Source organism: Callorhinchus milii, unplaced genomic scaffold, assembly GCF_018977255.1.
Source record: "Callorhinchus milii isolate IMCB2004 unplaced genomic scaffold, IMCB_Cmil_1.0 Scaffold3, whole genome shotgun sequence".
NCBI lineage: Eukaryota > Metazoa > Chordata > Chondrichthyes > Chimaeriformes > Callorhinchidae > Callorhinchus > Callorhinchus milii.
In genome coordinates, this window is record NW_024704744.1 from 14,583,765 (window position 1) to 14,596,836 (window position 13,072).

General features: G+C 40.8%; 1 protein-coding gene across 1 annotated transcript in view; it reads right to left on the bottom strand.

Annotated features, from left to right (window-relative positions):
* LOC103187128 overlaps positions 1–13,072 on the bottom strand; it is a 102,979-nt gene that overhangs the window by 48,815 nt on the left and 41,092 nt on the right. Inside the window, exon 3 of the mRNA XM_007906496.2 lies at positions 1,047–1,133. Within this exon, the coding sequence (XP_007904687.2) occupies positions 1,047–1,133 (87 nt within the window). The remainder of the gene's footprint in view (positions 1–1,046; positions 1,134–13,072) is intronic.

The window sequence follows — 13,072 nt, forward strand, 5'->3', positions numbered from 1 at the left end:
GCAGTCCGATGTGGAGGGAGCGGTTGATAGAAGGGTGTGTGGGAGGGGAGGGGGGTCCAGGTTGTGAGGCAGGGGTGGGGGGATGGGGATAAGGGAGGAGAGGTTGACTCCCCGGGTCTGTGTCCGGGGTGGGTGGCGAGTGTGGTGGGGAATGGGGCAGTCGGTGTGGCTGCTGCTGGACAGCCAACGCCGAGTGCCACGGTGAGCCCAGCGGAGGATTCCCAGGCTGGAGCAGAGGGAGGTTGTGGGAGGGTCAAGTGGGGATAGAAGACGAGAGGGATGGAGAGAGAGGAGGAGAGATTAAACCAAGGTCCCACCTGTTTTTTTTTACCGAGGAGGACACTAAAAGCAAGCTGTACAATATTCAATACGCGTCATGCAAGCTCCAAAAATATAATGTTAGCAAATCAAAAATTGACTCAAAGTGCTGAAAATAATATTCGTTGGCTTACTATGGCCCATTGTATTTGTATTACATGCACTAGAAAATAGCATAAATTAAATGTTTGTTTTATTATTGTATTCAAATTCATTTATTCTGGTCTCTTGTCAACATAAATGTTGCTTCCCAGGATTTTGTGTGTGGTGGCTTTCACTTCTGGTCTGAATTCTATTTGCCAGTAAGTCAGAATGATTGAGGTTAACAGAAGCAGTGTTATAAATTATTAAAATATATTATTTTTGGAGCATTAATTGAAGTTGTGGAGACTAACTGCAGAGGAAAGTTAATCCCAGCTGACACAATAAATTACACAAATAAAAAATATTATTCAATAACAATAATATACTCAACAGCCAGTTCTTCACATGAATTGCATAAATAGGATTTTCCGTCAAGACACCTTTACGGTAGAATGTGAGTGGGTACATAGTGTATCCTCTCTATATCGGAATCAAGTCAATCCTCTGTGGTGATCTCACCCCTCTGATTCCTGAGCCAAAGCTCTAATAATTAATGGGAACAGTGGTCCAATTGGACAAGTAGTGGGAATTCTCAAATCAACATATTTTGGGGAGCAAGTAACTGGAATTATTATACAGCTTACCTCTTTTACTGCACTTTCGGTTATCCACACATCAACACCCCAGCTCAGATGCCAATCCAGCATTGTCAAGCTCTTTGAGACAAACTCCTGACGTGAAAGGCACAATATAAATGTAAGTTGTATTGTAAAATATAAGCTTATAAGGAAAATCTTAATAACTATAAAAAATACTAAATCAATTCACCTGGTCTACAGTCACTGAATAAATGTTTAAAGTTTTCTGAATTTATGAATGTTTACCAAGAGTATTTCAGCTTCTTGTTGATGTTATACCTTCACTATTTGAATCCTGTTGACAGCTAGAGCTCTGACAGATAAATTAATGTCCTATTTTACAGTGCAGTGATGCATACTTGAGCTTATTTTTGTATTCCTATCTGGTTAAGTGGATATAAAGCACCTATTTTGGTTTGTACCCAAATCCAAGTTATAACATGCACTGGCTAGTTTAATTATCTTTACATAAAGCAGAACTGTTCTTTAAATAATATTTTTCTTGTACGGACTTTGAAATCATAGAAAACAGAGCACAATTAAACAAGATGTCATGTATTTGCTGTAAATATTTCATATTAGTTTAAAATTGGCAAAAATTAAATGAATGTTCACGTAATGTAAGTTCTGACGTTTTGCAGATCACAAGAACACAAGAATCACAAGATTGATTCAGATGAAGAAAGCCCTACGGCCCATAAGATCTCCTCCTTTCAGAATACCCACTGTCGTCCCATTACAGCATCAAACCATTTTTTAAATGAGTCCAGGGTTCCTCCTCAACTGCTCTTCCTGGCAACTTGTTCCAGTCATTCATGTTGTGTCCATTTATATAGCACCCCTCACATGAGGTGGCATCTCAGAGCTCTAAGTTTACCCTCTGGGTAAAAAAATACTTCCTCGTGTCTCCACTGAAATTGCCCATGGCAACTCTAAACTATGTCCTGGTGCAAACTGTACAGCGCCTTTCTGTGAAAGGCACAATATAATTGTAATTTGTTGCTGGTGGTGTTACATATAAGAACGTAAGAACATAAGAAATGCTAGATGAAAAAAGACCAAGTTCACCTTCCACCTTCCTGGCAGTCGCATTCACATACGTCCCAAAACTACCTATGTACTATATCCCATAATGTTATTTCCTAACAGAAAACTATCTAACCTGTGTTTGAAAGAATCAACACTTCCTACTTCAACCATTTCCCTAGGGAGCCTGTTCCACAGGTTCACTATTCGCTCACTGAAATAGTGCTTGCGTAGATTCGTTCTGAATTTACCCCCCTTCAATTGCAGGGCATTTCCTTGGATTCTACTATTCTGGACAAGTTGAAACAGCCTTTCATTATCTATACTGTCACCTCTCAATCTTCTCTTTTCCAGCGTGAACTTGCCCAATTTACTTAGTCACTTCTCATAGTCCAGTGCTTACATTTCCTCAATCATTTTGGTTGCCCTCCTCTGTATCTTCTCGATTTCTCCAATATCCTTTTGGTACATACTTAAAGTACACAGTACTCTAAATATGGTCTCACCAACGATTTATAGTGGCAGGACTACCCCACTATTTCGGCTTGCTATTGATCTTTTGATACATCTCAACATCTGGTTTGCTTTGCACACTGACACAGAGCATTGTTGCGAGAGCTTCAATTTATTGTCAATCAGGACCCTCAGGTCCTTTTCATTTTCCATACATATTATTTTCCGTCCGTTCAAATAATAGTCCCATCCAGGATTTTTTGTCTCCATGTGACATACTTTACATTTCTCCACATTGAATTTCAGCTGCCACCGATCTGCCCAATTCCTAAGTATGTTCAAATCCTCCTGTAACCTATCTTGTTCAGCGTCACAATCTACCACCTTCATTAGCTTGGTGTCATCTGCAAACTTAGCCACTGTGCTTGCGACTTCTAGTTTCACATCATTTATAAAAATATTAAACAAAAGAGGTCCCAAAACAGATCCTTGTGGAACTCCACTGGTAACATTTTCCCAGTCTGATAACATTCCCTGTACCACCACCCTTTGGGTTCTTCTGGTCAACCATTTGCATACTAGTGGCTCTAAAGTATTATTCCGGGTTTACTTTTCCAATCCCATTTAAAATGTTGGACACTCTATAAAATCCCCTCTGAGACTAATACAAGAAGCACTGTTACATATTTCCTTGCTGAATTCATCAGGAATCATGTCTGATGTCTGGGCAAATACTTGTTCAAGACGTTTATGATATTCAGTTCCTGTACCTCTGCCTTTCCACCATATGATACAACCTTGTTGGATTTTGGATGATTTGTATCACAGAAATGATGTATTCGCATGGAACCTCTTGGCATAAATTACATTTTTGTGCTTTTTCAGGATTTTATTTACTGGAAACAGATGCTGCAATTTAAGCTTTTAGCTGCCGACATGTGTAACTTATTTTAAAAAGCAAATATAGCTATCACTTTGTATGCCTGTATAGGGTAGATATTAAAACGTGTAGGAATCTATCACATATTCTCCTTCGCTCGAGTCATGTAGTCAAAAGTATTGTTTTACAGTTAGTCAAAACAGATTAAAACCATATTGATGAAATCATCAACCATGACAACGAGAGAGGGATTTCGGAAAAATTACCTGCCATTAAACTGATTTTTTTCAGAATGAATGACTTTTCTCCTAGACTGGGCAGCCATAGAGATAGCATTAAAGCATTGTTCTTTCAAAAGAACCTTGTTCCTCAACACAGGATTGAAACCATCTGAATAGATACAACTAGTCACCTCTCTCTGTTCAATCTGAATCAATCTCACTGGCTACTCAATCCATCTTACAGAGCCAGTGTGCAATCTCTGTGTTTTGTTTGCCTCTCAGCTCTGCTTTAAGCCTTTCATTCGATCATTTAATTTGATCAACATTGCCTGGCTGTGTCCCTGTCTCACTCCCACATATCCCACATCCACGATACAATCATTCTTGTTTTCTTCACCTCCAAACTTGAATTCACCAATGATCTCCTATTCTCTGCAAATAATATAGCAATAATAATAATAATCCTTACATTTGATAAAGTGCCTCTCACATCAGCAATACATCCCAAAGCACTTCACATGATATATTGTAAAGTGCAGTGACTGTGTGTTTTGTGAGCGAAAGCAACAGCCAATTTGTACACAACAACATCCCACATAAAGTGAATGATCAGTTTATTTGGTGGATTGTTGGTCAGGACACTGGGAGAAATTTCCTTTTCTCTTCTCCATGAACTGCAGATCATCCAAATCTCTGCACCCTCTATACTTTCCCATACCAGGCTCCACAAGCCCATCAGTATCATTCTCACCAGGCTCCACTGGCTACAATTTTCCCAGTGAAATGACTTGATCCTAATTATAACTTTCAAATTCCTCCACACCTTTGCCGCACTCTACCTCTGATCTCCCACGGTCCGACTCCCACATCCACTACATCTACTTAGCCAACTCAGGCCTGCTCCATATCCTCCTCACTCTGAGATTCTCTATGCCCTCCCTCTCTGTTTTCAAAATCCTTCTAAAAACATATCTCTTTGACTGGGCCTTCAGTTATCTCCTTTTTAATCCACTCCCAATCTCCCATCCGGCTTGGGCTCCCATCTGTCTATATGAAGGGTGCTTTGAGATGTTTAACTGTGTGAAAAGCACTATTTATAGAGCTTTCGTGGTATAATGAGTTTACTACAGCACAAATTTGCTTATAATATTATTGCATTATGGACCCCGTTCTCAACACAATCACATTACAAGTCTGCTCACTTTCTGCACACCAGCTGACTTTTCAATAACAATAATTTGCATTCATATAGCACCCTTTAGGCAGGAAGTACCTTGGAGTGCTTAAAATTAAGGGCAAAAAATAATCACATTGTCTTCCCTTGTGATAATTACCACACACAAGAACGATTATTTATTGTAGTGTCCTACGCTGTAACTCACAAAACATGACTTAAAACTGAAATTATTCCCACTACAATAAAAAAAAGACCCGCTTTCGGGTCACTTCCGTCAACGTCACATCCTTCATCAAATTGAACAAGCCAGATGAACACGAGCCATATCCAAACTCAGTAGAGAAATGGAACAGAGGAACTTCTATCCACATTGTCAAGTGAATGTAAGGTTGAGTTAGAACGGGGAGTTCAGTTGAGTTTAAAGTTACTGCCCTTTCATCTCTGGGTCCAATATTTATTTTCAGACCAGACAGACTGAATGAAACTGCCTCTCCCTCTGATGACTGTTACGTTTCCTAAGTAAAACAAGATGGGATGGACTCAATGTCTTTCATATATCCACAACACAAAGTTGTTTTTCTTTATGCACAACTGCCACACAAAGAAATTGGAATGCAGCTAAATTCATGTTCTCTGCATCTGTTTTCTTTATCCAATGCTCATGGCCCTAGATATATCTCAAGATACATATAGACAAAAAGCCTAATGTGCGTTTTCATTGCAGTTTGGCAAGGTTTGGTACAGCGCATGTGGGTACATTACTGTAAATATGTATGTGCACCTTCTGAGAGTGGTGTCGTTCCAACCACATGATAACTTGCCTTTTAACATTTTTAACATTTGGTGATTCACTTTACAGCTGTTTGTGGGACAATGCTATGCACAAATTAGCTGACATGTTTTCCCACAAAATACAAAATCACTGCAATTTACAGTATATCCAGCAAAGTACTTTGAGAAGTACTCCCAACGTGAAAGGTGCTATACAACAACCAACAACTTGCATTTATATAGCACACTTCCCTCTGGGCAGCGGCTTGGAGCGATAAGCAGTGGCGGAGCCTGAAGCTATACCAAATTTAAGGATTATTATTGTTGCTTTTACTACTATTTGAAGCAAATACTACAATTTGCAAAGTAGGAGCCTTTGGAGAGCACAATATTGAGTATGAAGCAAAATCTCAATGAGCTCAAAAGCCCTCCTCAATATATAAATGGTGGACATTGATGGCAAAGCGCTGCATAGTGCGTAAATTTCAAATGAAGATGGCGGAGCAAGACCCAAGGCGGTTGATTTCCACTGGCAATAAATTTACATCACACCAGTAGGTAAACAGTGGCATATCTCACAAGGTGGTTCCGTTTGGAGGTGGTGGACATATTCTACACATGTAAGTGAGAAAAAGTGTATGATCAATGCAAGGACAGAAGATGGATTCTAGTGACACAGAGTCAGGAAAAGGATTGTATCGATATATAAAAGCAAAGATAATGGTGAATCAGGTTTACAAGGGCTAGCAGGAGTTGGTTTTCAATCCTAAGCTTCTTCATTCCCAAATTGTTAAGAACACAAATCGACCATATATTCTGTCTTTGCAATCATTATCACATACAAGAATCATTATTTATTACTGTGTCCTGCACCGTCACTCAAACAACATGACGTAAAACTGACATGAAAGGTATTTGGTGATAACAATTAAGACATTTCTGTGGCTAACGTCACTGTTTCTCTTAATATGGAATATTGATTGTTTGAGCTTCAGAGTCATGATTTTTGTTTTAATATGCGCCCAGGCTGGCGTGAAATGAATACACATTCACTAAGTTCAGTGCCCATGGATTTTCAGCCAAAAAGACAATTACTGTATGAAATTAATTGGTTCCATGACCTATCGTTAATTTCATCGCCTGCTTGAAATTACAGGGCACAAGAAACATGAATTAAATTAAAAATAACATTTTTAGAGGCAAAATTAAAAATTCCGCACATTTTAACATGCCGTGGCAAAGCTGTTAAGTTAAATATCAAGTGGAATTTTACTCCCCCACGTTTTCTACCATTTGCTAGTTTCAGACTGAAACAAATCAGACGACTACAGACAGATCAATATTTCAATGCCCATGAGGTTGATAGTTGCTGTGTACATGATGAGCGGATGCAGAAAGCAATCTAAAAGGCTAATGAGATGCTGGGCTTTATAATGAGAGGTCTGGAATATAAAAGCAAGGAAGCGCTGTACTGCTATTATTGGAGAGAGCATTGTTCGGTCCTCATTTGGGTAAAATGTTCATTTTTTTTATCCTGTTCCTTAACTTAATTAACATTAGAATTTTTAGTGTAGACACAGACAGAAACCCATTCCAATGAAACTACCGAGTTCCACTTAGGTATGAAAATTTCCATTTGTCTATTATGGATTATCTATTCTATCTATCCATAAAAAACACAGCCTTTTTCTCTAGAATTTAAGTGCAGATTCTAATAATAATAATCCTTACATTTGATATAGCACCTTTCATATCTGGAAGTCATCTCAAACGTTCACGGGACATACTGTAACCTATAGTAACTGTGTATTTTTTAGGTGAATGATTGGCTTGGTTCAGTTGACAGCACTCTTACATTTGAAGTAAGAAGTTGTGGATTCAGGACTTTGAAATCATGTAGTCTAGGTTGACACTCCAGAGCAGTCCCAGGGTGTACTGTATTGTTGGAGGTAGCAACCCTTGAATTAGATATTAAACCAAGGTCCCATCTGTCTGTTCAGGTGCACACTAAAGATACCATAGCATTAATTGAAAAAGAAAGGAGTTTCTCCCAGTGTCTTGGCAACAGTCTTCCAGATAAAGTTGGCTATTCATCTTATGACTGATTGTGAAACATTGCTGCCCACAAATTAGCTGCTGTGCTCGTCTACAAATGCACAGTCACGGCACTCTGCAATACATTCTGTGAGGTGCTTTAACAAGAGATAAGGTACTGTATCAAATGTAAGGGCTTTTATTTACTTCCGCTTTGGCACAGTGTAAACATCATGAAAATTACCAACATTTAAATTCCTTACTTTTCTGTGCAAAACATACAAACAGGAAAATGAATGTTATTTTCTTCAAAGTACCTTTTGTGAACATTGGTGAAAAAATGAATGACTACCAATATTAGCAACAAAACCATCATGCGATTAAGCTGTCACTGGTCTTAATCACAGCCCTTCATCTCTAGGGATTTGTATTGAATCCAGTCCAGCGATGGGTGGTATAAATATAGTCTCGTTATGGTGAGGTTAACAGGTGAAATGATTTTTGACAGTCATTCTAGTTTCCAGTTGACCCTTTACTCAGCACGTGACAAGACAATTTAGAAGGCTCTGCTCTGTTAATTCCACTGAAGGTATCTAACCCAGAAAAGGATTCTCTTCTAACATTATGGCTTTAACGTATATTGGGCTATGCCTAGCAGCTCCCTCAAATGCATTGTACTGTAAGTTATCTGACTCAGGAGCAAGCACGTCTACTATCAACAAGAAGAATGTAAAAAAAATCAAAGGCTGTTCAGATGAATGCCTACAGTTGCCAACAAATCCATAAAAATAAGAAAATGAAAATCTCCCTATTGGCTATTAATACTAAAAGTGAAAGTATTTGTGCGCCCAAATTTGATATGAGCTAAAGAGGTAATAGGGTGATAAAAAGGCTTACAAAACAATCTCGATCCAAAGACCTTTGTGATTCCAAGTTAAAGCTGTAGGATCCTATCATTTGATTTGCTTTCTTCTGTACCGAGGTCCTTTTATCGAAACGACTTGCACAAAAAATTGCTTCGCAAATGTAATCTATTTTAAAAATAATGTATTCTTCCCACAGGGATTCCAATCAGGAAACACATGAGGCGTTGTATTGGACCTCTGCTTTCAGGAATCAGGTGTGAGGGTCAGAGATCAACACCAGTGGAATACAAATAGCTTGGTCTCCATTTCAATCTCTACTACAAATTCTTTTGAAATGTATCTTATTCGGATTTCATTCATTAGCAGGTAAAGTTGCTGGAGTTCCATCCTAGAAAAAGATGCACTGCATATTAGACTATCATCTTAGATCATGAGCTCAAAATAGATGAACACACAAAAACTTACATTTATATAGCGCCTTTCATGTTTGGGGTAGCGTCTCAGAGTGCTTAACAGTGGCAGAGCTTGATGCCGACTAGGGAGAGAAGGGAAGTGACCATAGGTACAGTTGAAGGGGAAGGTCTTCAAATAGCTTGAAACACAGACACATCGGAAGCTTGTCACTGTTTTGTTGCACGTGAAGTGTTAAGACACATATTGTCTCCTGGTGAATCTTCACATGCTGAACTCCTGTTCTCAACCAAGTCCTTGGAGTGGGGATGGGGGGATGAGTCGGGGTGGGGGGTGGCGGGTCCGCACAATGCTTCCCTGAAGCAATGTTAATGGTGGTGTTCTACACAGATAGAGTGACAAACAGTCTATCTGAGTTATTGTTTTGCACTCTGCCAACCACCACCATTTCAGAGCTGATTAGTATGAGATTTGAAAACAAGTAACCTGACCGTCACCTCCCCAGTAGAATCATCAGTAACAATAGGAAAACTTTGACAATAAATAACTCAAAAACTAGTCATTTATATTTTTATATTAGATTTAGGTATTCAATTTTTTTCCCCTAATTTTCCCCAGAGTGGCACATGCCTTTCTGAGCCTGGTCTGGCCTCTGTTTGCTGGAGTGCAGTTCATTGAGCACTGGTTTGCCTCCAGTTTCCTATCCAAGTGGCCACTGTACATGTGTGAGCATTGGCAGTGAGTGTCGGCAGGCCACTCGACTATAGAGGGCATCACAACCCAGCCTGACCTCTCCCCATACAGCTGCCACATCAATCACTAAAAGGTACTATAGAAGGACCAGGAGCAGGGACCCTGGCTGATTTCCCTTTACCCAGGAAAGCCAATGCTAAATTAGCCTTCTCAAGCAACCTAGGTTCAGACCAACAAACTCAGCATGACAAACCAGTGAGCTCCTGATATACAAACTGCAGCTCTATCCATTACACCATCAGGGCTGCCAAATTAAGTTTATTTAATGTTTGAAAAAAGGCCAGTAAATCACTCATCCATCACAAAACGTTAAGCAGCAGCGAGTGTCATAAGTGCCTTTGCATTTTGCAACATCTGCACACATGCAAGCGCAATATAGCCAGGAGAGTTAAACAACCTCCAAAGTCTATTGAAGTAAGTTTCCAACCAGCTGTTTCAAAAAGAATCAAGTTTTTTCTAAAACAGGAGTTTTACAGTAAACAGAATACATATATGTCTTGAAAATCATGAGCAAACAGCAATGATAATAATAGGTCTAGCTATACAAGTCAATATTGTTACTAATTTCTCCAGATGAACAATCAAAGTAGGATCTAATATGTGCTGTTTGTAGAGGGGAATCCTCACTAAGGAATTCAAGTTAATTGATCCACAACGAGGCAATCTAACAGGATTCTGTGTTATGAAATCACATTAAAAAATACCAGAAAATAGTCCCAACTGTGCTGAACAAATCAGTGGAACAAATGATCATTAATGTTCTCTTCTTAACATGAAAAGTATTATTACAATCTACAAAAACATTACAACAAGGTTAAACAGAAAAGTAACAATAACTTGCATTTATTTGAAGAGAAATGAAGGAGGGAAAGGAAGGAGTTTCAGAGAGTGGGCCATAGTGGCTGAAGGCACAGCTGGTGACGGTGGGACAGAGGGCAGGGTACATGCTTTGGGCCAGCAGCCAATTTACAACAACATCAAAATTACACTTATATAGCGCCTTTACGTTGGGAGGACATCCCAAGGCGCTGAACAGATAGAGTTACGGACCCGAGCTGAGGGTCGGGGTGGGGGAGGTGGGGGAAGCAAACTGTAATTACCTACAAACTGTAGTGATCTACAAACAGACAAAGCCAATTTTATCTGGGGACTTGTTGGCCAGGACACCAGGAGAAACTCCCTACTCTCTTCAAGTAGTGTTATGGGATCTTTATTGTTCACTTGAATGGGCGGATGGGACCTCGGATTAACACCTCATCTGGAGAATAGCAATTCCAACAAAGCAGCACTTTTTCTCTTTGACCGTGCCTTCAGCTCCCTCTCGACTCTCTACCCCCTCCTCTCTCCCTCCCTTCCCTCCCCTCACCCTGACCATTTTCCCCCGCTCGGTCCTGACCCAACTGTACAGCGCCTTGGGACGTCCTCCCGACGTGAAAGGCGCTCTATAAATGGAATCTTGTTGTTGTTGTTGTTGTGTTTTTCAGTATTGCAGCAGATTACGACCTAGATTATGAGCTCAAATCCTGATGTGGGGCTCGAATTTACAACTTTCTAACTGAAAGGCAACAAACTACAAACTGAGCCAGGCTGACTCAGGCTGACTTATTGTTCTGAAGTTGGGGGAATGCAAAACATATTTTAACAGCTTTCCTTAAGTAAGAATCAGAATGTGTTTTGGGGATAATCCATTTTAGCCCCCAAATAATTTAAATGGAGACATTGTGAAAGAAAAAAAATCCAGGACGCTATTATAGGAACAAAACCTCAGCTCCTGCTCAGAATATTCCAGGATGGCCTGGCAGATGGTTGCGGAATAAAGCAATAGTAAAACCATGCAAAATTCATGCGTAACCAGCTGGTTATATTCACAAAGTTGTGCTAAACTGTAATTAGAAAGTTATTGATGAGTAATTACACTACTGCACATAGAGCAACAGCACAGCAATAATATGACAATGATATCATTGTGCATTGATTATTCCAGGGCAAATGTATTGGGGTTGGGCAGAGTTATTAATGAAGCCTGAAGTAATGCATTATTACACTTTGTCAACATTTAGTGGTAGCCTGGCTCAGTTGGTAGTATTCTCACCTTTGAGTCAGAAGGCTGTGGGTTCAAGTCAGAAGGTTGAAGGTTCAACACATACATTGGGACTATGACCTTAATCTAGTTTGTTAATCTAGGCGCCGACACCATCAGCATCCAAGGCTGCATTCTCCACCTCTCAAAGCCAGTCAGGAACCTCTGGGTTCTGTTCGACCCAAAGCTGTCCTTTCTCCCTCACATCCGCACCACAACTGGCACCGCCTTCCATCACCTCCGGAACATCGCCAGACTACGCCATTACCTCACCCCTCACGCTGCTGAAACCCTGGTTCACGCCTTTGTCACCTCAAGGCTGGACTATGGGAACTCTCTCCTCGCCGGCCTTCCCGCCACCTCCCTCCACACTGCAGGTCATTCAGAACTCTGCAGCTCGTGTACTGTCCCGCACCAGGCTTCGGGACCACATCACTCCCACCCTCGCTCGCCTCCACTGGCTCCCCATCCCCCAGAGGATTGATTTCAAGATCCTCATCCTCACCTACAAGGCCATTCACGGCCTTGCTCCCTCCTACCTCTCCAACCTACTATCCCCCTACCTACCTGCCCGTACCCTCCGTTCCTCCGGCTCCAGTCTGCTCCACGTCCCCCGCCCCAATCGCCCTACCATTGGTGGTCGGGCCTTCAGCCTCTCAGCCCCGAGGCTCTGGAACTCTATATCCCAGTGCCTTCGCCGCCTCCTCCCTTTCCTCCTTCAAGGCCGGTCTCAAAACCTTTCTCTTTGACCGAGCCTTCAGCTCCCCTCTCGACTCTCTTCCCCCTTCTCGCTCCCTCCCATCCCTCCCCTCACCCTGACCATTTCCCCCCTGCTCGGGTCATGACCCAACTGTGCAGCGCCTTGGGACGTCCTCCTGACGTGAAAGGCGCTTTATAAATGGAATCTTGTTGTTGTTGTTGTTGTTGTCACTCCAATACACTGCTGGAGGAATGCTGCATTCTCACTCCTTCAGATGAGTCAATAATCTGCATGTTCATGTAAGGGTTAAGCACCCATGGCAAGATTCAAAAACAGAAGGGAGTTTTTCCCAGTGTCCTGGCCAACAATGGCTCTGGATTAAATCCATCATTCACTTGATAACTATTGGTGGGACTCTGCTCTGTGAAATTAGCTGCCGCGTTTCACCGATAAAATATAGAATGTATCCACTCTACAGTAAATCCTGTGAATTGCTTTGAGACATTTTGATGAAGTGATAAGTTGTATCAAATGCAAGAAAGATTATTAATCACAAATGGAAACAAGGACATTATTTAGTACTATCAGTAGTTAGATTACCTGAACAAAATATCCCAACTGCTCTTGTTTCTGGAATTGTTACAATGAATAGTCATTTCA